The sequence below is a fragment of the Salmo salar genome, chromosome ssa22 (assembly GCF_905237065.1).
Source record: "Salmo salar chromosome ssa22, Ssal_v3.1, whole genome shotgun sequence".
Classification (NCBI taxonomy): domain Eukaryota; kingdom Metazoa; phylum Chordata; class Actinopteri; order Salmoniformes; family Salmonidae; genus Salmo; species Salmo salar.
In genome coordinates, this window is record NC_059463.1 from 24184985 (window position 1) to 24209045 (window position 24061).

Genomic DNA, 24061 nt, shown 5'->3' on the forward strand with positions numbered 1-24061 from the left:
GTTAAGCCAATAGTACAGTATGTTTTAGTCCCTAGTAATGATTCCCACTCACATCTATAATTGGAGCGTTAGGAGGGATTTCTCTCTCCCTCCTCTTCTCCTCCTCTTTGCCCTTCTTTCCCTTTCTCACAACTAAAGGGCGCTGGTCGTCACCAATCATCTGCTCCCTGTCAAATCACAGGAGACGTCAGCAAACAGTCTACTCAGGTTGTGAAATCATTTGAAATATGTTTGTCTGAAAGTGCATGCGTAAGAGAGAGAGAAAGAGAGAGATACAGTGAAAGAGAGAGAGACAGAGACACTTCTGTGAGTATTATGTTTACTGTTAATTTGTATTGTTTATTTCACTTTTGTATATTATCTACTTCACTTGCTTTGGCAATGTTAACATATGTTTCCCATGTCAATAAAGCCCCTTGAATTGAATTGAATTGAGAGAGAGAGAGAGAGAGAGAGAGAGAGAGAGAGAGAGAGAGAGAGAGAGAAAAAGTGTGAGTTCTGAGCTGACCTGTGGTCCCAATAGGAGTGTTTGGCGTTGTGATACTCAGGGACGTCAAAGTCATCCACCTCCCAGGTGCACTGGTCATAGGGCAGGTCTCTCCACTTGATCAGGTAGTGCACATCCCCATCCTTATCATAACTGTAGGGAACGCAAGGAACAATGACAATCACAACTCTGGGAGCTTCAGAATACCAAAGGAAAGGTTGCAATTACATATTTCAAACCTGGGACAAAAATGTATGGTTGAGAATCCTGTCTCTAGTTTATTCCACTGTATATCAAGTGCTGAGCGTGAGTCTGGGTGAGAGAATGTCCCGACAGGGAGAGGAAGGTGTGTGAGTCTGGGTGAGAGAATGTCCCGACAGGGAGAGGAAGGTGTGTGTGTCTGGGGTGAGAGAATGTCCCGACAGGGAGAGGAAGGTGTGTGAGTCTGGGTGAGAGAATGTCCCGACAGGGAGAGGAAGGTGTGTGAGTCTGGGGTGAGAGAATGTCCCGACAGGGAGAGGAAGGTGTGTGTGTCTGGGGTGAGAGAATGTCCCGACAGGGAGAGGAAGGTGTGTGTGTCTGGGGTGAGAGAATGTCCCGACAGGGAGAGGAAGGTGTGTGAGTCTGGGTGAGAGAATGTCCCGACAGGGAGAGGAAGGTGTGTGTGTCTGGGGTGAGAGAATGTCCCGACAGGGAGAAGAAGGTGTGTGTGTCTGGGGTGAGAGAATGTCCCGACAGGGAGAGGAAGGTGTGTGTGTCTGGGGTGAGAGAATGTCCCGACAGGGAGAGGAAGGTGTGTGTGTCTGGGGTGAGAGAATGTCCCGACAGGGAGAGGAAGGTGTGTGTGTCTGGGGTGGGCACCTGTGGTTGAGGATTCTGTGGATGACCATCCACTCTGGCTTGATGCCGTAGCGGTAGAATCTCTCCTCCATGGCAGCGTATTGCGGGTCTTTACTCTTCCTCTTCTCGTTGTTCAGCTCCTCCTCCCCAGAGCCGTAGTCATACGGAGGGGGCTCGTCCATGTCGTTCTTACGCTGGTAGTTACGGTACATCACCGCGTGGTACAGCTCCAACTGCACACACCACAGACAAGACCAACGATGCTGCAGAACATTCTTGTCGTATTTGTGACAATGTGCTGTAGCAAATGTAGAGTCTTGTAACTTCTGCAAACTAGATTTTTAAAGTGAGAGTAAGCCAGTATATTTCACCATGGCTGACTTTCAAACACTGACAAACCCCTCAGCAGCAGTCAAACAGACAAATGTGTGTCTCACCTGCAGTTCACTGACCCAGGAGCAGTGCCAGTAGGAGAGACCAGCCCACTTGACAAACAGCTCCCTCTCCGGGTGGCCCTTCAGGGGGGGCTTTACCAGCGGGTCCACAGTCTCTCCATCGGGGCCAGGGGGCACCTCAGTTGGTAAGGGGGGGTCCCCCCAAATCCAGTGGAGAATCCTCTGTACTTTCCCCTTCGGAGGTGGGCACTAGAGGGGAAAAGAGAGTTGTGCGAGACAGCATGGCATTATCTCTCTGTTCTCTCTTGGGAGCCTGCACAGAGAATGACACTTTCATTTTGTTTCCAGCAGTCTATTTTAATAATGGAGAGCCAAGTGCATTCTCAAAAATAACATGGTTCATCAACTGGATCATCCCACTGACTGGTGGGAGAACTTGTCACTCACCATGCAGCGTGGGCACAGCCACTCCCCATTGGGTATCTCAGGCAGTGGAGGGTTGAGGCAGTGGATATGGTAGGAGGAGGGGCAGGTGTCACAGCACAGCAGCTCCCCTCCGTCTTTACACACTCTGCAGAACTCCAGGTGGTCGTCCTCTTCCTCAACCGCAACCTCTTCTTCCTCATCGTCATCATCTTTGGCCTCCCACTGGATGCCCTCCTTCTCCTGAATGCACAGATGAGGGATAGTGATAATGTGTATTTTTCTACAATGTGATAGTGATGATGTACTTCTGTTGTGTTTAGTGATAGTCCAGGTTAAGGTGTACTACTCACACAGTGGGGGCAGCTCCACTTGCCCTCGGGAGCTTTCTCCAGCTCGGGGTCCAGACACACCAGATGATAGGCTTTGGGACAGGTGTCACACAGGATGATCTCCCCTCCCTGCTGGCACACCTCACAGTAGTCCTGGTGGTCTGTCTCATAGCCGTCCCCATCCTCTCCTGAACACAAGACAGGAAACACAGATAAAAGTCAATGTAGTCTGTGTCTTCACACACACAGCAGTGACAGTCATTAGGTTATGAGGGTTTTGAAAAGGTAGGAGGATATACAGTATAAACTAGTGGAACTGGTTAGTGTAGATAACGGACATAGCATACTTTTCCTTTTTTTCCGACCCTTCCGGGCTTTCTTCTTGGCATTCCCCGAGGTATCAGAGCGCACCGAGGCACTGTGGATGCTGACATCATCAAAGTCCGACTCCTCCAGCCCAAAGTCCTCCTCACTCTGCCAACAGACACGGAGTCATTCACAACCACACAGTCAATCAGCAATGAGAGCCAATGACGTTCACACACAAGTTTGGACATAAAACCCTAAAATGAATATTTTGGTTGCTGTATAACTAAGACAATAAGCACATACACTGTACCTCATCCATACCTGAGTGTGGGAAGAACAATCTACTGTATCTTCTTAAGTCATAGTTATGTGACTGAAGGTAAGAAAGAAGACATGTGCCGCTCCAAACCTTACCGAGGATGCTTTCTTCTTTGATTTGGTCTTCTTCCCTTTACTTTTCTTCTTTACCTCCTTTACAGTCTTTGTTTTCCGTCGAACCCCAGGCCCTATAGGACAACAACATCCAGCACAGGCCAGAGAGGTATAGATGGTACTTTATTAGTACATTTCAATACATACTGATATACAGAATTCTTTAATGACAGCCCTTACCCTTTCCCTCTTTCGTTTTGGCTTTTCTGATTTGCCCAGGCTGAGAGCTTGACAGTGTAGTGATCTCTTTGACAGAGGTGGGCGAGGCCACGGTGACCGTTTCCACGGCAGCAGCCACCGCGGCAGCCACAGCAGTTGCAGAGGTGCCTTTGAAGGGGTTGTTAGCGCTGAACTCTCGCCACTTGGCCCCTAACACTGTCATCATCTTTGACATGGGGATCTTAGGGTTCTTCTTGGCAATAAGTGGCCTGAGAAAAGTCAGGGAAAGAGAAAGAACACTGTAATCTTTCTATGTTGTTATTTTCTTAGTTAATTTTATACTGTAACAATCTGCACTAGTGACTTTTATTCACCAGAACTAGTGGTGACCCATCTGTGTGACATCCCCTCTGTGTTGTGTGAGTACTTTGATTGTGATTTGTCAACCAATGTCTTGTGGTTCAGCACATTGGTCTCTCTGAGATACTGGGTCAATGCATTCAGTCTCTGAGCTTCCAGGCTGTCACACACAGCCACAACATCTCTCTCTCTCTCTCTCTCTCTCTCTCTCTCTAACAAACGGTCCAGTGTTTACCACACTGCTCCAGTTTCTCTAGAGTTTTTATTTGGATATATTCAACTACAACTACACAGCCATGAGAGCCATCCATAGACAAGAAAGGCAGTATATTATGATCCTACATGCACAGTACCTGAGGAACTGGCTGAAGGCCTTGTAGTTGGTGAGGGTTGTATAGTCCTCCTCTGTGAAGCCATACTGCACATCCTCCAGACCCCACTCCTGCATCAGCTGGCTGGACGACTTGGGCTCCTGGGGCACAACAACACTGAAGTAAGAGTTCAGTCTATAAATCCACAAAGGCCCCAAACAATATCAAATACACATCAAACTAGACAGAGATGTTTTAACAGAGGCGCTCTTACTGTACCTTATTATTTTCATCATCTTCGTCATCATCATCCTCCTCCTCCTCCTCTTCTCTCTTCTTTCGTTTGGGTTTCTTCTCTTTCTTCTCCTTAGGTTTCTTCTTCTTCTTTGTGGTAGGGGCGTAGGTGCTGCTCTCGCTCTCTGAGCCAATCTCTGGACCCTGCAGTGGACGGTCATCCTCCCGCTCTGAGGCCTGCTCCTTCAAGTCACTGCCACCACCTCCTACTCCTACACCTCCTCCTCCCTGTCACACACACAGATACAACATTGTTTATCATCTCAACACTATCATTACTTTCACTTACAATCTCACCCCATCTGCCTGTCAATCATTCAGGAGACATTTGATGCACAGACAATGAGTCAGCAAATATCACTAACATACAGTCTGTACTTCAAGAGGAAAGATAGTCCCCCATACCATCTGGATAATGATGACCATTTGTAACCGTTTCAGGAAGCTAGGCGTATGTCGCACGTCACTACTTCACAGGAGAGGCATTTGAACATAAACATTTATTTTTAATCAAAATGCTTTTTTGGCAGAAATGCCTTCTGGAACATGTGAACTTTCATGTACCTTAATAACAAACGTGTATGCCATCTGTAAATATGAATAAAATGGTTCAATTACAAGATTAGTTGGTTTAGCCACGGAAAAAGCCAGGAACCTTCCCACTAGCCATGATTGGCTGAGATAATGGATAGGCTGGACATGCCGGGAGATGAGTTCGAATTGGTATGCCACGTAGCCCACATCTGCCTATAACATGAGCTTCTCAGTATGGGGCGGCAGGTAGCCTAGTGGTAAGCGCATTGGACTAGTAACCGAAAGGTTGCAAGGTTGAGCTGACAAGGTAAAAAAATCTGTCGTTCTGCCCCTGAACAAGGCAGTTAACCCACTGTTCCTAGGCCATCATTGAAAATAAGAATTTGTTCTTAACTGACTTGCCTAGTTAAATTAAAACGTATGGATAATCTTTGCTACTGTGGATTTTTTGAAAAATATAATGTTAGCCATGGAGAATTGCAAAAGTGTTGCTACTGCTCTCAACAACAACGCTCCCCTGAATTTAGCAGGGGCTATTGACGAAGACCAGTGGGGAAAAGTTGTGATGGACTGCTTTATGCACAGGGTCAGTGAGAACCGGAGTGACTTGACACAATGGGCCAAACAAGCTGTAGCTCCAAAACAAAACGGAAACGACACAGCTAGATGTCTAACTTAGTTAAAGTGGTTCTAGTCTGCCGTGAAGCATTCATCCATGTATACGGGTAAGAGTCTAGCTACATTTTCAGATATTATAAGTTTCTAATTTTGTCAGAAAGTCATTTTCATTGCAAGTTAAAGCGTACTGTTCGCTAGCTAGCGAACGTTAGCTTGCTGGCTCACTAGCTAACGTTACGTGTATGATCTGTGTAGTAATATTATTTGTATCTCAGAAAGCTATTTGCATTGCTATTTATAGCCTAATGTTAGCTAGCTACAGTAGCTAACATTGAAGTTAGTTGGTTAGCCTTAGCTACCTGCAGATTCATACAACAGCATTTCATGCATGGTGGATAGCTATGACAATCAGTTTGTACGGTAAGGGTTGGGATTACAGTTCATTGTTTAGCTAGCTATCTAGCTACATGTCAAAACAAAAGACTTCACTTCGCCAGATGATTACATGATCCATCAAGTTAGCCAGGTGTGTCTGGGGGTGATTATGGCCATCTATTGTATTTCATGAACATGCATACATGTCTAGACAATAATGACCCATCCACTTAGCTAGATGTGGCTGGGGGGTAGGTATAGCATTTTGTTCGCATGACCGCATGACCCATTATCTAATAATTATATAAAATTATATATTTTTATCTGGACACTTTCTATTTTTGATAGCTACTATGCAAATATGCAAGTAACCATTTCACTATACCGTTTACACCTTCTGTATCCTGTGCATGTTACAAACAAACATGGATTTTATTTGATATACTGTGTGTTTACCAGAGACGGTAAAGTGAAGAACAACATGACCTGCACCAAAGTTATATTGGGATATAGGCCAAGAACTAGATAAATTGTATTTTTACTAGAGGTCGACCGATTAATCGGCATGGCCGATAAATTAAGGCTGATTTCAAGTTTTCATAACAATCGGTAATCTGCCTTTTTGGAGCGCCGATTATAGACGATTATATTGCAATCCACGAGGAAACTGCATGGCAGGCTGACCACCTGTTACGCGAGTGTAGCATCAAAAGGACCTGGTGGCTGCAAGGAGCCAAGGTAAGTTGCTAGCTAGCATTAAACTTATCTTGTAAAAAACAATCAATCTTAACATAATCACTAGTTAACTACACATGGTTGATGATATTACTAGGTTAACTAGCTTGTCCTGCGTTGCATATAATCAATGTGGTGCCTGTTAATTTATCATCGAATCACAGCCTACTTCAACTTCGCCAAATGGGTGATGATTTAACAAAAGCGCATTCGCGAAAAAGGCACAATCATTGCACAAATGTACCTAACCATAAACATCAATGCCTTTCTTAAAATCAGTACACAGAAGTATATTTTTTTAAACCTGCATATTTAGCTAAAAGAAATTCATGTTAGCAGGCAATATTAACTAGGGAAATTGTGTCACTTCTCTTGCGTTCAGTGCAAGCAGAGTCAGGGTATATGCAATAGTTTGGGCCGCCTGGCTCGTTGCAAACTGTGTGACCGTAATTAATTTGCCAGAATTTTGCATAATTATAACATAACATTAAAGGTTGTGCAATGTAACGGCAATATTTAGACTTAGCGATTCCACCCGTTAGATAAAATACAGAACAGTTCCGTATTTCACTGAAAGAATAAATGTTTTGTTTTTGAAATTATAGTTTTCGGATTTGACCATATTAATGACCAAAGGCTCGTATTTCTGTGTTTATTATATTATAATTAAGTCTATGATTTGATATTGGATAGAGCAGTCTGACTGAGCGGTGGTAGGCAGCAGCAGGCTCGTAAGCATTCATTCAAACAGCACTTTACTCCGTTTGCCAGCAGCTCTTAGCAATGCTTGAAGCACCGCGCTGTTTATGACTTCAAGCCTATCAACTCCCGAGATTAGGCTGGCAATACTAAAGTACCTATAAGAACATCCAATAGTCAAATGTACATGAAATACAGATGGCATAGAGAGAAATAGTCGACGCGTCATAATTCCTATAATAACTACAACCTGAAACTTCTTAACTGGGAATATTGAAGAACTGGGAATATTGAACCACCAGCTTTCATATGTTCTCATGTTCTGAGCAAGGAACTTAAACGTTAGCTTTTTTACATGGCACATATTGCACTTTTACTTTCTTCTCCAACACTGTGTTTTTGCATTATTTAAACCAAATTGAACATGTTTCATTATTTATTGGAGACTAAATAGATGTTATTTATGTATTATATTAAGTTAAAATAAAAGTGGTCATTGTTCATTCAGTATTGTTGTAATTGTCATTATTACACACACATATATATATATATATATATATAAATAAATAAATCGGCCGATTAATCGGTTTCGGCTTTTTTTGGCCCTCCAATAATCTGTATCGGTATCGGCGTTGAAAAATCATAATCGGTCAACCTCAAATTTTTACCTGGAGTTTTGCCTTATTTTAGGCTACTACTTTCCACGGTAGTCTTGAAATCTTTGGTTGTTTACTACAGTACCTTACTCAGTATGTTTAGCACATGGCCTCATATGTAAATACTTAAAGAGATGGGTGGGGCTAATGCTTAAGAGAGTGTGAATGATGCTGAATGGGTGTAGACAAAGAAGAGCTCTCCAGTAGGGCCATTTTCTAAAAAGTGCGGTTACAAATTTATCAACTTTCAAAGGAGAATTACTTTCCCATTGTTCCTCAACTGCAGTGTATCATACACCATTTTGTTGCTGAGTCTCTACTTTTATCCAATGTAAGAAACACCATTTCAAATTTTGCTATATAAGACCGAATCGAGGTGGTCAGTCACATTTCATCAATTGAATATCTAGCACCCAGCTTGTTGAGAGCTCCATAGAAGTCATGATCAGAGGCTTGTTAACCTCTAAACTGGCTGCTGCTTACACAGAGAACTGCAACAACACAGTAACATACACCTTGACAAGCTGCTCAATCACATCTCCCCCTCCCAGCCACAGTCAATAAGACTAGGGCAGGTATTGTCTCCTTCTATTGTCTCCATGGCCTCGCTATGGCAACATCTGGAAGGCTACACAGATGAACGTTTATAGATAAAGTGTATGAGTGAGCACTGGCATTGGGTTGTGTGCGAGTGTGTGTGTGTGTGTGTGTGTGTGTGTGTGTGTGTGTGTGTGTGTGTGTGTGTGTGTGTGTGTGTGTGTGTGTGTGTGTGTGTGTGTGTGTGTGTGTGTGTGTGTGTGTGTGTGTGTGTGTGCATGCGTGTGCGTGTGTGTGTGCATGCGTGTGCGTGTATGTGTGTGTGCAGCTTGTTGCCTGTTGCACAGTTGGCCTGTGTGGATCCATGGAGAGACTCGCAGGCGTCTCGCTCTGTGGCGCAGGGGAAAGGCTCACGTTGCCGCAGCGCCCGCCAACCCCACCGCCAGCCCGTCTGTGTTGCCATGGCGACCAACCCGTGCAGAGTCTGGAGCTCTCTCTCTCGCTCCCTCTCTCTCTCTTACCCTCACTCTATAGCAGCAGCAGCCAATGAAACGGTGCCATCCAATCAGACACGTTTGCATAACGAGCTTGTTATGCAGAGGCCTGTGGTTGCAGAGCCTGTGTTCCAGCGCCCGTCTAGACAAATCTCATTTATGCATACGGAGAAGGAGAGAGAATGAGTTTGGAGGGAGGTCCAAATGAAAAAGGGTGGAGGGGTGGTGGAAGTAGTAGAAGCAGAGAAGCAGAACCTCCGTTAATCTAGAGAGAGAAACTGCAAAGTGACTTAACCCAACCACTGACGGCACACACTGGGTTCAATGTTACACAAACACATCACAGGGCACATAAGACCAGTGTGGAAAGAAAGAGGAGGACTCTCCTGGAAGATCATGAAAACTAAATAAAGTCCTAAAGCATAACCAAATTGTTTATTGATATATATAATGCCTTCCCTTTGGTATCAACTTCATTTCTGTTCAGCATCTAGTTTCAGTACTAAATTAAATTAGTACATACTAATTGTATAATGTGCAACCATTATTTAAGAAATGAATGTCAGATTGAATACACAAACTTCACATCCTAACGATACCATAAACACCCAACGGCGTACAATTGTACAGTGCAACAGGGGGGAAAACACTGCTGACTATCAACACGCAGTGCCCCTAAAGGGATTTCTCTCCTTAAAACTGATCTAGCCAGTCATCAGTACTAACAGCTCTCCTGTGGTGTGCTTGGGCCCTGCTAGAGGGAGTCTGAGCACTGCTTGCTTTCTCAGCTCTGAGACTGACCTGGGGGAGAGAGGCCCACTGACAGGGCTGTAACCTCCATTGATCCGTGGCCTATGTCTGACAGTAGACTTTGGGGATTGTAAGTGAATAACAGCTAGTAGTGGTTTCCCTTAACAGGGAGTGCTGCCTGATAAACACGTACAGTGTACTGTCTAGCAGAGCTTGTGAACTGAGCATGGAAAGAGAGCGGTATGGAGAGAAAGAGAGAGTCGTGAGAGAGAGGAAAGAGACAGGGAGAACCCTCATTAGCACAGCGGGGTCCAATGCTCAGTGTTTATCGTGGCCAGCCAAAGGGCCGGTGACAGGCTGGCCACCAGAGCTCCTCACAGTGCAGCTGGCAGCCCTGGACAGGGACATCCCTGCTCTGTCATCGCCACAGTTCAGAACACTGATCAACCGCGAACACAAGCAGGGGACACACAAATGAGAAACAGGCACCGCAAAGTCAACACAAACTGTATAAAGAGCAAGGCCCTCAAACGGCAGAGGGATGTTTTACACCAAATACTTTCCTCCGGCTCACTGTCACTGTGTTGCACCAAACATTTTCCCCTGACTTCACTATGATGTCTTTCAAGGCCCACTTGTGGTTAACCTCAAATAGCCAAGAATCTAAGGAGCAGTCGTGAAAACAAATAAAATACAGGAGTGGTTTGTTGTCTTTTTTGATATATGGTGGTGGTGTGGTATGTGGAGAGCCTCAGCTCAGTGCTGCTGTTTAAAGCCTGTTGTCTGAATGCCAGGAACTAATGCCTGGTAGAGTTCAGCTGTCAGAACAGCTCTGTCACAATGTTGTTGTTGGAACCTACTGGCACACGCTCTAGCACTCCTGACCGACCGCCCATTTTGACTGCCACAGGGACAGGCACTTCTCCTGATCCACAATCTACACTAGCACTCAAAGCCCACAGCTTACACTGGCACTCACGCTGGCACTGGTGCCAAGTGCCCCTAAGCCAAAGACACTACTGTTTCTCCTTGAAATTAGAGAATAGTCCAAGAAACCAAATATTGTACCCCAGTAAAGAAATCGGAGTTCAATCCCAGCCAATATAAATGGCTGCTCAGGGACTACAGTATATGGCACAACATCTACTGTAGCTTTTTAGAGGTTCTGTGTTATTGTGCATGACATGATTGTAATGTGATAGTTTACCTCCTTTTTCCTCTTCTTGACTTTGGGCATCTTGCCCTCCTTCATCTTTTTGGGTTTCTTCTTCTTCTGTTGTTTGAGGGAGTCGTTGTCAGTGAAAAAGCTGTCCAGAGGTGTGAGCGGGACAGTGTTACGTTGACCCTCCTCATCCTCATCTAGACACACAAACACAAACATGGCCTTCAGAACCACATGATACAAGTATTCACAACTTTGACTCTTATTGTAACACACACAGATTTCATGGGGCTTCTGTTAGTCATCACTTTACCATCCTCCCCCTTTTACCTTACATCCTATCCTGTTAGCCAGGCAAGACTCAAACCTTAACTTAGTGGGCTGCTAGTTCTCTGTCAATTGTATTGTCTCAATATTGTTGTATACATATAAGCATGCTGACAACAGTGTATAACGGTGCTCCAGACTTCAATACTGCCATAGTGGGTCACAGAGGAGTAAGAGAGACAGCAGGGCCAGGGAGACTGCCTTAGACAGTAGACAGTACATCACTATAAAGAGACACTCCCACGGTGCCTCCTCACACACAAACACACAGACTGGAGGGCATGAAATATGCAGCACATGTATCAGAGTCAATCAGCCAGCCGACACTAGACTAGCCCTGCAGCCTACCACTCCCAGAGGGACACTGAGTAGGGAGGAGGGGTTCCCCGTCTTCATAGCACAAACATTGGCTTGCAATCCACTTATCCTCCATTTAGCCAGGCTAGTCAAGAGGGGCCACACAGACACTAGGAGCTTCCAAGGTTCATTATCAATGAGACACCCATAGAATTGTCTATCTATACATTCCCATTCACCACTGGATACGCTGGATGCATCTTCCCACATGTGTCCGGCAAACGGTGCCAGAGCATTTGCTCTCAGACCAACAGGCTCCAAAACAGCTTCTACCCCCAAGACTGCTAAATAGCCAAACTGCTAAATAGTCAATAATGGTACCCAAACTATCTGCGCTGACTCTATCTTGCTCTGACCCTACACAAAGCAAAATATACACACAACATATACAGTGCATTCAGACCCCTTGACTTTTTTCACATTTTGTTATGTTACAGCCTTATTCTAAAATGGATTAAATAAATGTTTTCCTCATCAATCTACACACAATACCCCATCATGACAAAGCGAAAACAGGTTTCTATAAATGTTTGCAAATGTATTAAAAATAAAACCAGATGCCTTATTTACATAAGTATTCAGACCCTTTGCTATGAGACTCGGAATTTGAGCTCAATTGCATCCTGTTTCCATTGATCATCCTTGAGATATTTCTACAACTTGATCGAAGTCCACCTGTGGTAAATTCAATTGATTGGACATGATTTGGAAAGGAACACATATGTATATATAAGGTCCCACAGTTGACAGTACATGTCAGAACAAAAACCAAGCCACGATGTCGAAGGAATGGTCCATAGAGCTCCGAGATAGGATTGTGTCGAGGCACAGATCTGGGGAAGGGTACCAAAACATTTCTGCGGAATTGAAGGTCCCCAAGAACACAGTGGCCTCCATCATTCTTAAATGGAAGAAGTTTGGAACCACCAAGACTCTTCCTAGAGCTGGCCGCCCAGCCGCCCGGTCTGATAAAACCAAGATTGAACTCTTTGGCCTGAATGCCAAGCATCATGTCTGAAGGAAACCTGGCGCCATACCTAGGTTGAAGCATGGTGGTGGCAGCATCTTGCTGTGGGGATGTTTTTCAGTGGCAGGGACTGGGAGACTAGTCAGGATCGAAGGAAAGATGAACAGAGCAAAGTACACAGAGAACCTTGATGAAAACCTGCTCCAGAGCACTCACGACCTCAGACTGGGGCGAAGGTTCACCTTCCAACAGAACAATGACCCAAAGCACACAGCCAAGACAATGCAGGAGTGGCTTCAGGACAAGTCTCTGAATGTTCTTGAGTGGCCCAGCCAGAGCCCAGACTTGAACCCAATCGAACATCTCTGGAGAGACCTGAAAATAGCTGTTCAGCGATGCTCCCCATCCAACCTGGGAGAAACTCCCCAAAAACAGGTGTGCCAAGCTTGTAGTGTCATACCCAAGAAGACTCAAGGCTGTAATCGCTGCCAAAGGTGCTTCAACAAAGTACTGAGTAGATGGTCTGAATACTTATGTAAATGTGATATTTCAGTTATATAAATAATAAATAAAATATGATTTTGCATTGTAATTATGGGGTATTGTGTGTAGATTGATGAGGGGGAAAAAATGATTTAATCAATTTTAGAATAAGGCTGTAACGTAACAAAATGTGGAAAAAGTAAAGGGGTCTGAATACTTTCCGAATGCACTGTACTTACACATTACACACACACGCACAATCACACACTTTTACACTCATTATTTGCTGCTGCTACTCTGTTCTATATTTCCCTCGTATTATCTATCCTGATGCCTAGTCACTTTACCCTGCCTTCATGTACATATCTACCTCAAATACCTTATTATCTATCCTGATGCCTAGTCACTTTACCCTGCCTTTATGTACATATCTACCTCAAATACCTCGTACCTCTGTACAATGATCTGGTACTTGCACTCCCTGTACATAGTTCCATTCTCATGTATTTTATTTTATTATTCTTGTGTTACTATTTTATTTGTATTATTATTTTTAAACTATGCATCGTTGGGAAGGGCTCGTAAGCAAGCGTTTCACGGTAAAGTCTACACCAGTTGTATTTGGTGCATGTGACAAATTAAACTTGATTTGATTTAGATTGAGTCGTTCTCCTAAACATGCATCATGGTAGCTACCCACTGGGCACGTACAGTACTGGTCAAAAGTTTGGACACACCTACTCATTCCAGGGTTTTTCTTTATTTTGACTATTTTCTATGTTGTAGAATAATAGTGAAGACATCAAAACTATGAAATAACACATATGGAATCATGTAGTAACCAAAAAAGTGTTAAACAAATGAAAATATATTTTATATTTGAGATTCTTCAAATTAGCGACCCTTTGCCTTGTTGACAGCTTTGCACACTCTTGGCATTCTCTCAACCAGCTTGGGAAGTCACCTGGAATGCATTTAAATATTATGGCAAGAACAGCTCATATAAGCAAAGAGAAACGACAGTCCGTCATTACTTTAAGACATGAAGATCAAATAACTTTGAAAGTGTCTTCAAGTGCAGTCGCAAAAACCATCAAGCACTATGATGAAACTGGCTTTCATGAGGACCGCCAAAGGAAAAAAAGACCCAGAGTTACCTCTGCTGCAGAGGATAAGTTCAATAGAGTTACCAGCCTCAGAAATTGCAGCCCAAATAAATGCTTCACAGAGTTCAAGTAGCAGACACATCTCAACATCAACTGTTCAGAGGAAACTGCGTGAATCAGGCCTTCATGGTCGAATTGCTGCAAAGAAACCACTACTAAAGGTCACCAATAAGAAGAAGAGACTTGCTTGGGCCAAGAAACATGAGCAATGGACATTAGACCGGTGAAAATCTGTCCTTTGGTTTGATGAGTCCAAATCTGAGATTTTTGGTTACAACCCACGTGTCTTTTTCAGACGCAGAGTAGGTGAACGGATGATCTTCGCATGTGTGGTTCCCACCATGAAGCATGGAGCAGGAGGTGTGATGGTGTGGGGGTGCTTTGCTGGTGACACTGTCTGTGATTTATTTAGAATTCAAGGCACACTTAACCAGCATGGCTACCACAGCATTCTGCCGCCATATGCCATCCCATCTGGTTTACACTTAGTGGGACTATCATTTGTTTTTCAACAGGACAATGACCCAACACACCTCCAGGCTGTGTAAGGGCTATTTGACCAAGAAGGAAAGTGATGCGGTGCTGCATCAGATGACCTGGCCTCCACAATCACCCAACCTCAACCCAATTGGGATGGTTTGGGATGAGTTGGACCGCAGAGTGAAGGAAATTCAGCCAACAAGTGCTCAGCATATGTGGGAACTCCTTCAAGACTGTTGGAAAGCATTCCTCATGAAGCTGGTTGAGAGAATGCCAAGAGTGTGCAAAGTTGTCATCAAGGCACAGGGTGGCTACTTAAACCCTGGAATGAGTAGGTGTGTCCAAACTTTTGACTGATAATGTGTCAATTAAAAGTCTATTCCACGTTGGTTCAACATAATTTTATTTAAATGACGTGTGGGTAGTGCCAGCTCTATAGTTATTAGGTCAACATGTCTGCAGTACCTCACACTGGGAGCTCTTTCATGTCTGAGCCACAAAATTATTTGCACCCTTGATAAAGATGAGCAAAAAAGACTATAAAAGAAATAATACAAATACTGAGCTATATTGTACGCTCAAAGAACTTCATGAAAATAGAGCTCTTTGGCCATGCACACCAGTGTTGAGTGGCGTCAAATAAGGATGCATATGCAGAAAATTATCCCATAACTATTGTAAAATATGGTGGTGGATCTTTGATGTTATGGGGCTAGTTTGCTTCACTGGTCCTGGAACCCTTGTTAAAGTCAACGGCATCATGAACTTTAACCAGTACCAGGACAATTTATCCAAAAACCCGGATGCCTCTGCCAGTAGGCTGAAACTTGGCCGCAAATGGATCTTCCAGCAAGACAATGACCCCAAGCACACATCAAAATCCACAAAGAAATAGTTAATTGACCACAAAATCAACATGTAATGGCCATCTCAGTCTCCAGACTTGAACCCCATTGAAAACCTGTGGTTCGAATTAAAGAGAGCAGGCCATAATCACAAACAAAGGATATCAAGGATCTGGAAAGATTCTGCATGGAGGAATGGTCTCAGATCCCTCCCAATGTGTTCTTCAACTCATAAAACATTTTAGAAAAAGGCTCAGTTCAGTTATCCTCGCAAGGTGAGGTATTGAAAGGTATTGAAAACAGGGGTGTCAATCATTTTAACCCCTATCTTTTTGAGAGAAAAATAATTAAGTGTTAAATAAAATCTATGTTTGCAGCCTGCCAGGCATGTCATCACTACGACAACTCAGCTAATGTTACAGCTCTTTCAAATGCACTCATGATAAAATTGGCTGAGATGACAAGAAACGCAGTTGTTTATTTAAGACATACAGGAAGGTTGAGAGCGAAAATCTGCTGTTTCCATCTCAAGACATCTAATTCTCCTCCTTGCTGATATGTGACACCCGCCATAAGTTACCTCCAAGTTGACAAGAAATGGCCACTACCATCAATGCAATTGAGACAAACACATTATGTCTGCACATGTAAAAATGTATTTAATGCACCACATCTAAGTGTGTGATCCCAGAGAGAAGCCTCTGGCGTTCTGGCAGCTATTGTTCTAATGCTCTGTGATGTCTTCCAGAGGTGGCTGCTTCGTAACCGGGTGATGAGGGGGATCACTGTGGCATGTGGCAAAGGACAGCTGGCACCAAGCCCAGTTTGAACTAGACTGCAGCCTCACTTGGCACACTGTGCCCACGTTGGAGCGTGGACGGCGGGCAGGCAGCACCGCTCTGACCTTCTTGCAAGGGCTTGGCCACCGGACCGCTCCATTAGAAGGGAGATTCATGACCCTCTCATTCCTGAGAAGTCCAGCATTTACAGGAACACGCATTAGGCAACTCTCTCTGACAGGCTCCTTATGGAAATACCCAGTTAATGGTGCCCTGACCGCCAATGTGAAGAGAGTGACTTCAGTCTTCTCCTATCATTGAGAGGGTGTTTATAGCTCACTCTACTTATGTCTTAGGACACACAAAGGCACCCTCACACGCATTTACTCCAAAGCTTGGAGTAAAAAAACAGCTTCTATCTCAAGGCCATCAGATTGTAAAACAGCCACCACTAGCAGAGAGAGGCGGCTGCCTACCTATAGACTTGATATCATTGGCCACTTTAATAAAATGGAACACTAGTCACCTTAATAATGCCACTTCAAGAATGTTTACATATCTCGCATTACTTATCTCATATGTATATAATGTATACTGTATCCTTTTCTATCTATTCTTTACTATCTATTGCATCTTAGCCGCTCTGTCACTGCTCATCTGTATATTTTATACTTATATATTCTTATCCCATTCCTTTACTAGATTGTGTGTATTAGGTTTTCTTCTGGAATTTGTTAGATATTAGGTTTTGTTGTGGAATTGTTAGATATTACCTCTAAGATACTGCTGCACTGTCGGATCTAGAAGCATAAGCATTTCGCTACACTCACAATAACATCTGCTAACCATGTGTATGTGACCAATAACATTTGATTTGATTTGATGTTGGTCTTTCTAGTTGCGGATATGCTGTTATAGTGTAGCATTCTGAATTGTGGACTGTATGACTTCATGATAGAATCAGAGTAGTAGTCATTGACTGTGAGTTCATTTTCCTGCTCCTGGGTCTTGGGAGTTAGTGATAATAAATGGTGGCAGTGCAGTCTAGATCTAAGGGTACAGAGTGATGGTGTGTGAGTGAGTTAGATGTACTGTGGGTCAATTTAGGGAAAGTCAGCAGGAGCCTGGTGGTGGCGGGGTATAATCTGGCAGCTGATGTAACAAAACAGCTCCTTTGTGATTTGCTATTCTTTCTCATGCAACATAAATATTATGAGATCACATATTATGACAGTGTAATTAGAACATACATGTGCAGTTGGAACAAAAATGCAGTGGTAACAAGTGTGACAGAGTAAACACATAAAACACACATTTACTTGGGTAAACATTACACACACGCGCACACACACGAGCACACACACGCGCACACACACACACACACAGATGGACAAAAATGGTGTCAGCTTTCACAGTGGAGTCTCCAGAAATAGCCCCCACCAATCAGGGATGACTTTAGTAGGCACACAAAAGCCCATGCTAATCTTTCAATTTCATTGAAGGACGAAACAATTTCAAAAAGAAACAAGACAAAGAGAAATATCAGAGGCAGTAGCAAAAGGTAAAACTGAGACACAAAGACAGCGCTAGTGACATGACCAAGAACGGGACAATGGGAAGAACAACAATGAGTTTGAGGCAGTGAGTGGTGGAGTGTATGGCTGTGACAGCAAACAGTGGAAGCTACTGTACTGTGGGTCCTCAGCTCTCCCTCCATGGCTTGTGGAGGGCCCTTGCCAATCCTGAAGTTCATTAGACTGCTGTCAAGGTTGGCTGGGTCGTTATGAAGAACATTCTCATTAAAGCATCAGGCACATGCATGTTTAGGAAGATGCTACATGCACAATTATAGAACAGAACTAATTGATACACTCAGGGAAACTAAATCTAAAACACATGAAGAACCAACTGGAACATAACAGGAGCAAGATTTCTTTATTAACACATTCCATAGCTATTTGTATGCAATGAACCTCTCTTTTTAACCACTAGTTGTTGCTTATTGGGGATATGCATCAGTGATTGCTTTATCCCTCAGGTTGCAGCTGTCAGACTGCATGTACTGAAATCACAGAGCTCTCACCCCTTCTAAAGATAACCAGTTCTTTACTAAATTGTACCAATACAAAAAAGGTTATTTTGTTAGTCAGTTTGCTCCATAACACCCATGACTACATTCATTAACCTTTTCTGTATGTTCCAAAGTCAGAAATGTTGTTGGAAACTATTTTAAATGCGACATAATAATGTACATGTATTGATTCCATAGGCTACTATCAGAAAGAAGCTCAGACACAGGCATGTTGGTATTAATGACAGGCCAAATGCAACCCCCCAACTATCCACAGTGCATAAAACTCTTACAAGCAAACAGCATGAAATTCAAGCAAAATACTTAACATACAGAACAATACATTACAAAGGTGGGCCTAACGCGATGTCATTATTGCACCATGATAAACTGGTGCCATAACCAGCCAACCATTTCACACTAATAGGCTAATGCAAATGCTATGAGGGCAGGAGGGCATATTGGTCTGCCCTGGCTGCTAATCCAGGAGTAAATCATCTGGGGCCTGGCACTAGCTGGACGAGAAAACTATGAATGTATGATTCTATTTACTGAACTGACATGGTAGTATAAAAAGACAGGCTCCTGACCTAGGCACTTGCTGTAGGGCACTTCATCACCTCACCCCTGGCTCAGCCACTGGCTCCCCAGAGATGTATGACCTGGTTGACAGCCATGGATGGAGAGATTTATGAACCAGGCTCAGGGGCCACATAGACACCCTCTTTAACTAGCAGTGTAAATAAGAGGCATGTCCTGTTGCAGATGACCACATGAGTTGATGGGTTTACAGATCTCATCCACCATGCTCTCACCATTCTAACTTTGGAGGGTTCACGTGGTCTTGGCTGCATTAAAATGTGTAGGCCTATTAGTTTTGTTTCACAGTCATATTCTGTGAAAGACTAACACAGCAGTAGTCCTGTGTGGCTCAGTTGGCAGAGCATGGTGCTTGCAAAACCAGGGTTGTGGGTTTGAGTCCCACAGGGAACCAATATGAAAAGGTATATGAAAAGGTATAAAACTGAATGCACAAATCACTCTGGATAAGGGTATCTGCTAAATTACTAAAATGTGCATTAACAAAGACACCATTGTGGAAAATGGCAGGTGCAATTAACTAGTATGATGGATGTGTTGAGAGTATCAACCCATTGTGCTGGTTGACAGCCACAATCAGTTTGATTACACTTGACTTATCAACAGGACAGTTGCCCTAACCAGTGTTTTCCTGGTACACGTGGGTTCAGTCACAGCCCAGCACGTTTGTGGCCACTACCGAATCAATTGGACAAGAGCTTAAAAACAATTGGGACACAGCTGTTCAATTTTGATGATGGTGCATCACCAGGGAGAGTTGGACAGTCTATGGACATTCATTTAGTAATAATGTATAACCTTTTATTCGGTTGTCACAGCATGTGAGGTGAAACTTCTGACATCAAATGGAAACACAAAAAAATATTATATTGTTGCCCAACAGAAAAATAAAGGGGCGCATCCTCAAAACAGCACGAATAAAATGGTGTGCATGTGCCTAATTCTAATAAGAAAAATGTAGGCTATATGCTGATCGCAATCAAAGCCAAATGGAGATCGGTGGCCTAACATCTGAGCTTTTAATTTTTTTTAAATATCGAGAATGCACGGATTCTAGGCTGTCCCCCTTTTCTCGGACCGGCTCATTTCAGTACCACAGATGGTGGCTTTTCATTCGTCTATCTATATCATATTTGAAGATGACACAGTGGCGACAAGTGCAGACATGTGCCACTGAGGAAAACAACGGGTTGTGCAAAAATTGAAACGCTTACTGCACCCCACCCTCTTGTCTCCTATAACGTATAGTACGACAAGCCCTTTTCCCGCATTCAACTAGGCGTAGCAGCGCAAAATATCTGACGGGCAGAAACTCCCCCCACCTTACTTCATTCGCTCACCTGGTATTTCGTCTTCAAAATCCATGTCCTCTTGTACCTCGTCTTCATTGCTTAACGACCCAGGCATCTTTATCGCATACCAAAAAATCTCTTGCCTGAGAATTAACTGAAAGTTAACCCTCAAAACGCCACTGTTCACCTCGTATTGCCTCTCCGAAAATAATTATATGGGTCTTGTGTAAATAAAATGTATATCTGTATATTTTCAAGAATAATGACTTCCCTCTTTTTGTAGGAAAACATGTATTTCCTTTTACACTCTTCTCCATCCAAGTCCTCCAGTCTGAAAATAAGAAAGAGACAAAACTGGAACACACATGCCCAGATTGTGACGTCTGGTCTGTTGCCATGACAATCCATCCCATAATTTTCACCACAACTAGTTAAGTCATGCTCCCCTAGTTACCACTTTTACTAGTCGTATGCAGTGCTGCAAGTAGCAATGTCACTGTGTGCATCTCTTCCCGTCTGTCTCTTTGCCCGTTTTCCCAAGCAAGTCTGTAGAAATTGAGGTTACACCAGGATATGGGGGAAAAACTTCACTCAATCCCCTCCTCAGCCCCCACTTCGCATGTCGTCTCAAATGGATTTGATGCAGTGTAATGTATCCAGTTGTAAAACAATCTAAATCCAACTTGGTTTGAATAATCGCCAAAATTGCGTATTTAATGAAACGTAGGCTATTATGACAATGGCAAGAATCATAAAGCCGAGTTAATCTATCTATTGGCATTATTAAACTTGAGGCAATGTGGGTAATTCGTCTTTAAACTTTAAAATATAGGATGCAAACAGCTCGCTGACATAAGGGCAACGATAATATGTTTGTTACCATAGACATTAAAAGTGTTTGTTACATGTAGCGGTCATTTCGGCTACATTGCATTGCGTCTTGATTTGAAGGCGGCGCATGTTGAACAGTCAATGTTACAAAGTAATATTCTACAGAGAAGGTATTCGTTCGTGAAATTATTGCAACCTACACTAAACTTGTTTGAATTGACAATTTCCAAAATATTATTCCTTTTGTTTTATCAATTATTTAGTCAAGGTATGCATGCATTCGACAAACTTACTTGCTTTTTCACCTACACGAAATTGCAAGTGCGCAGCCAGTGCTGTGTTGATTGCTTAGAACAGTTGTCAAGGTTACACTGCAACCTGAACTCAGGGGTAAACATAACATAGTACATTTAAATCCGGGAACCACAAATTATTATGAAATGTTACGCTTTGTATTGGTATTTATTAACTTGTGGATGATATGTTAATTTATTTTATTTTTGAGGGGGTGGATCAGCTTTAATATTGAGGATAGATTGTTGCTTCCATCAATGTAATTGTCTGCATCATTTCCAATCCCTCATATATGTTTTTGGAAAATATATACACTGCTCAAAAAAATAAAGGGAACACTAAAATAACACATCCTAGATCTGAATGAATGAAATAATCTTATTAAATACTTTTTTCTTTACATAGTTGAATGTGCTGACAACAAAATCACACAAAAATAATCAATGGAAATCCAATTTATCAACCCATGGAGGTCTGGATTTGGAGTCACACTCAAAATTAAAGTGGAAAACCACACAACAGGCTGATCCAACTTTGATGTAATGTCCTTAATAACCTGTTAGGGCTAGGGGGCAGTATTTACACGGCCGGATAAAAAACGTACCCGATTTAATCTGGTTATTACTACTGCCCAGAAACTAGAATATGCATATAATTATTGGCTTTGGATGGAAAACACCCTAAAGTTTCTAAAACTGTTTGAATGGTGTCTGTGAGTATAACAGAACTCATATGGCAGGCAAAAACCTGAGAAGATTCTGTACAGGAAGTGCCCTCTCTGACCATTCCTTGGGCTTCTTGGCTCTGTTTATTGAAAACTTAGGATCTTTGCTGTAACGTGACACTTCCTACGGCTCCCATAGGCTCTCAGAACCCGGGAAAAAGCTGAATGATGTAATTCCATCCCCTGGCTGAAAATCTTTAGCGCCTTTGGTAAGTGGTCTATCAGAGGACCATCAGACTGAGGCGCGTGCACAGGGCGACACCATGTTTTTATTTTCTCTCTCTTTGAACGTAAACACGCTTTCCCGGTCGGAATATTATCGCTTTTTTACGAGAAAAATGGCATAAAAATGTATTTTAAACAGCGGTTGACATGCTTCGAAGTACGGTAATGGAATATTTAGAATTTTTTTGTCACGAAACGCGTCGGGCGCGTCACTCTTCTTTACCCTTTCGGATAGTGTCTTGAACGCACGAACAAAACGCCGCTATTTGGATATAACTATGGATTATTTTGAACCAAACCAACATTTGTTATTGAAGTAAAGGTAATAACATTTTTCTTATAGTAAATCTGACTTTGGTGAGGGCTAAACTTGCTGGGTGTCTAAATAGCTAGCCCTGTGATGCCGGGCTATCTACTTAGAATATTGCAAAATGTGCTTTCACCGAAAAGCTATTTTAAAATCGGACATAGCGAGTGCATAGAGGAGTTCTGTATCTATAATTCTTAAAATAATTGTAATGTTTTTTGTGAATGTTTATCGTGAGTAATTTAGTAAATTCACCGGAAGTTTGCGGGGGGTATGCTAGTTCTGAACGTCACATGCTAATGTAAAAAGCTGGTTTTTGATATAAATATGAACTTGATTGAACAAAACATGCATGTATTGTAAAACATAATGACCTAAGATTGTCATCTGATGAAGATCATCAAAGGTTAGTGCTGCATTTAGCTGTGATTTGGGTTTATGTGACATTCTATGCTAGCTTGAAAAATGGGTGTCTGATTATTTCTGGCTGGGTACTCTGCTGACATAATCTAATGTTTTGCTTTCGTTGTAAAGCCTTTTTGAAATCGGACAGTGTGGTTAGATTAACGAGAGTCTTGTCTTTAAAATGGTGTAAAATAGTCATATGTTTGAGAAATTGAAGTAATAGCATTTCTAAGGTATTTGAATAACGCGCCACGGGATTCCACTGGCTGTTACGTAGGTGGGACGAAATCGTCCCACTGGCCCTAGAGAAGTTAAAACAAGTCAAAATGAGGCTCAGTAGTGTGTGTGGCCTCCACGTGCCTGTATGACCTCCCTACAACGCCTGGGCATGCTCCTGATGAGGTGGCGGATGGTCTCCTGAGGGATCTCCTCCCAGACCTGGACTAAAGCATCCGCCAACTCCTGGACAGTCTGTGGTGCAACGTGGCGTTGGTGGATGGAGCGAGACATGATGTCCCAGATGTGCTCAATTGGATTCAGGTCTGGGGAACGGGCGGGCCAGTCCATAGCATCAATGCCTTCCTCTTGCAGGAACTGCTGACACACTCCAGCCATATGAGGTCTAGGATTGTATTGCATTAGGAGGAACCCAGGGCCAACCGCACCCTCATATGGTCTCACAAGGGGTCTGAGGATCTCATCTCGGTACCTAATGGCAGTCAGGCTACCTCTGGCGAGCACATGGAGGGCTGTGCGGCCCCCCAAAGAAATGCCACCCCACACCATGACTGACCCACCGCCAAACCGGTCATGCTGGAGGATGTTGCAGGCAGCAGAACGTTCTCCACGGCATCACCAGACTCTGTCACGTCTGTCACATGTGCTCAGTGTGAACCTGCTTCATCTGTGAAGAGCACAAATTCGCCAGTGGCGAATTTGCCAATCTTGGTGTTCTCTGGCAAATTTTTACATTTTAGTCATTTAGCAGACACTCTTATCCAGAGCG

General features: G+C 43.2%; 1 protein-coding gene across 7 annotated transcripts in view; it reads right to left on the reverse strand.

Annotated features, from left to right (window-relative positions):
- LOC106582976 (chromodomain-helicase-DNA-binding protein 5) overlaps positions 1–21455 on the reverse strand; it is a 37482-nt gene extending 16027 nt beyond the window's left edge. For 3 of the 7 annotated variants that reach the window (XM_014166629.2, XM_014166630.2, XM_045705417.1), the window contains exons 1-13: positions 20318–20996; positions 10948–11099; positions 4328–4570; positions 4091–4209; positions 3399–3646; positions 3201–3292; positions 2825–2951; positions 2499–2665; positions 2170–2388; positions 1765–1971; positions 1349–1560; positions 509–640; positions 53–167 (exon numbers count right to left, since the gene is read on the reverse strand). In XM_014166629.2, coding sequence (XP_014022104.2) covers positions 53–167; positions 509–640; positions 1349–1560; positions 1765–1971; positions 2170–2388; positions 2499–2665; positions 2825–2951; positions 3201–3292; positions 3399–3646; positions 4091–4209; positions 4328–4570; positions 10948–11099; positions 20318–20384 — 2100 coding nt within the window. In that variant the 5' untranslated portion in view covers positions 20385–20996. Of the gene's footprint in view, positions 1–52; positions 168–508; positions 641–1348; positions 1561–1764; positions 1972–2169; positions 2389–2498; positions 2666–2824; positions 2952–3200; positions 3293–3398; positions 3647–4090; positions 4210–4327; positions 4571–10947; positions 11100–18967; positions 19040–20317; positions 20997–21393 lie in introns of those variants that run through there. The other 4 variants (XM_014166635.2, XM_014166631.2, XM_045705418.1 and 1 more) reach the window with 3 other exon arrangements.
- Positions 21456–24061: the final 2606 nt, after the last annotated feature.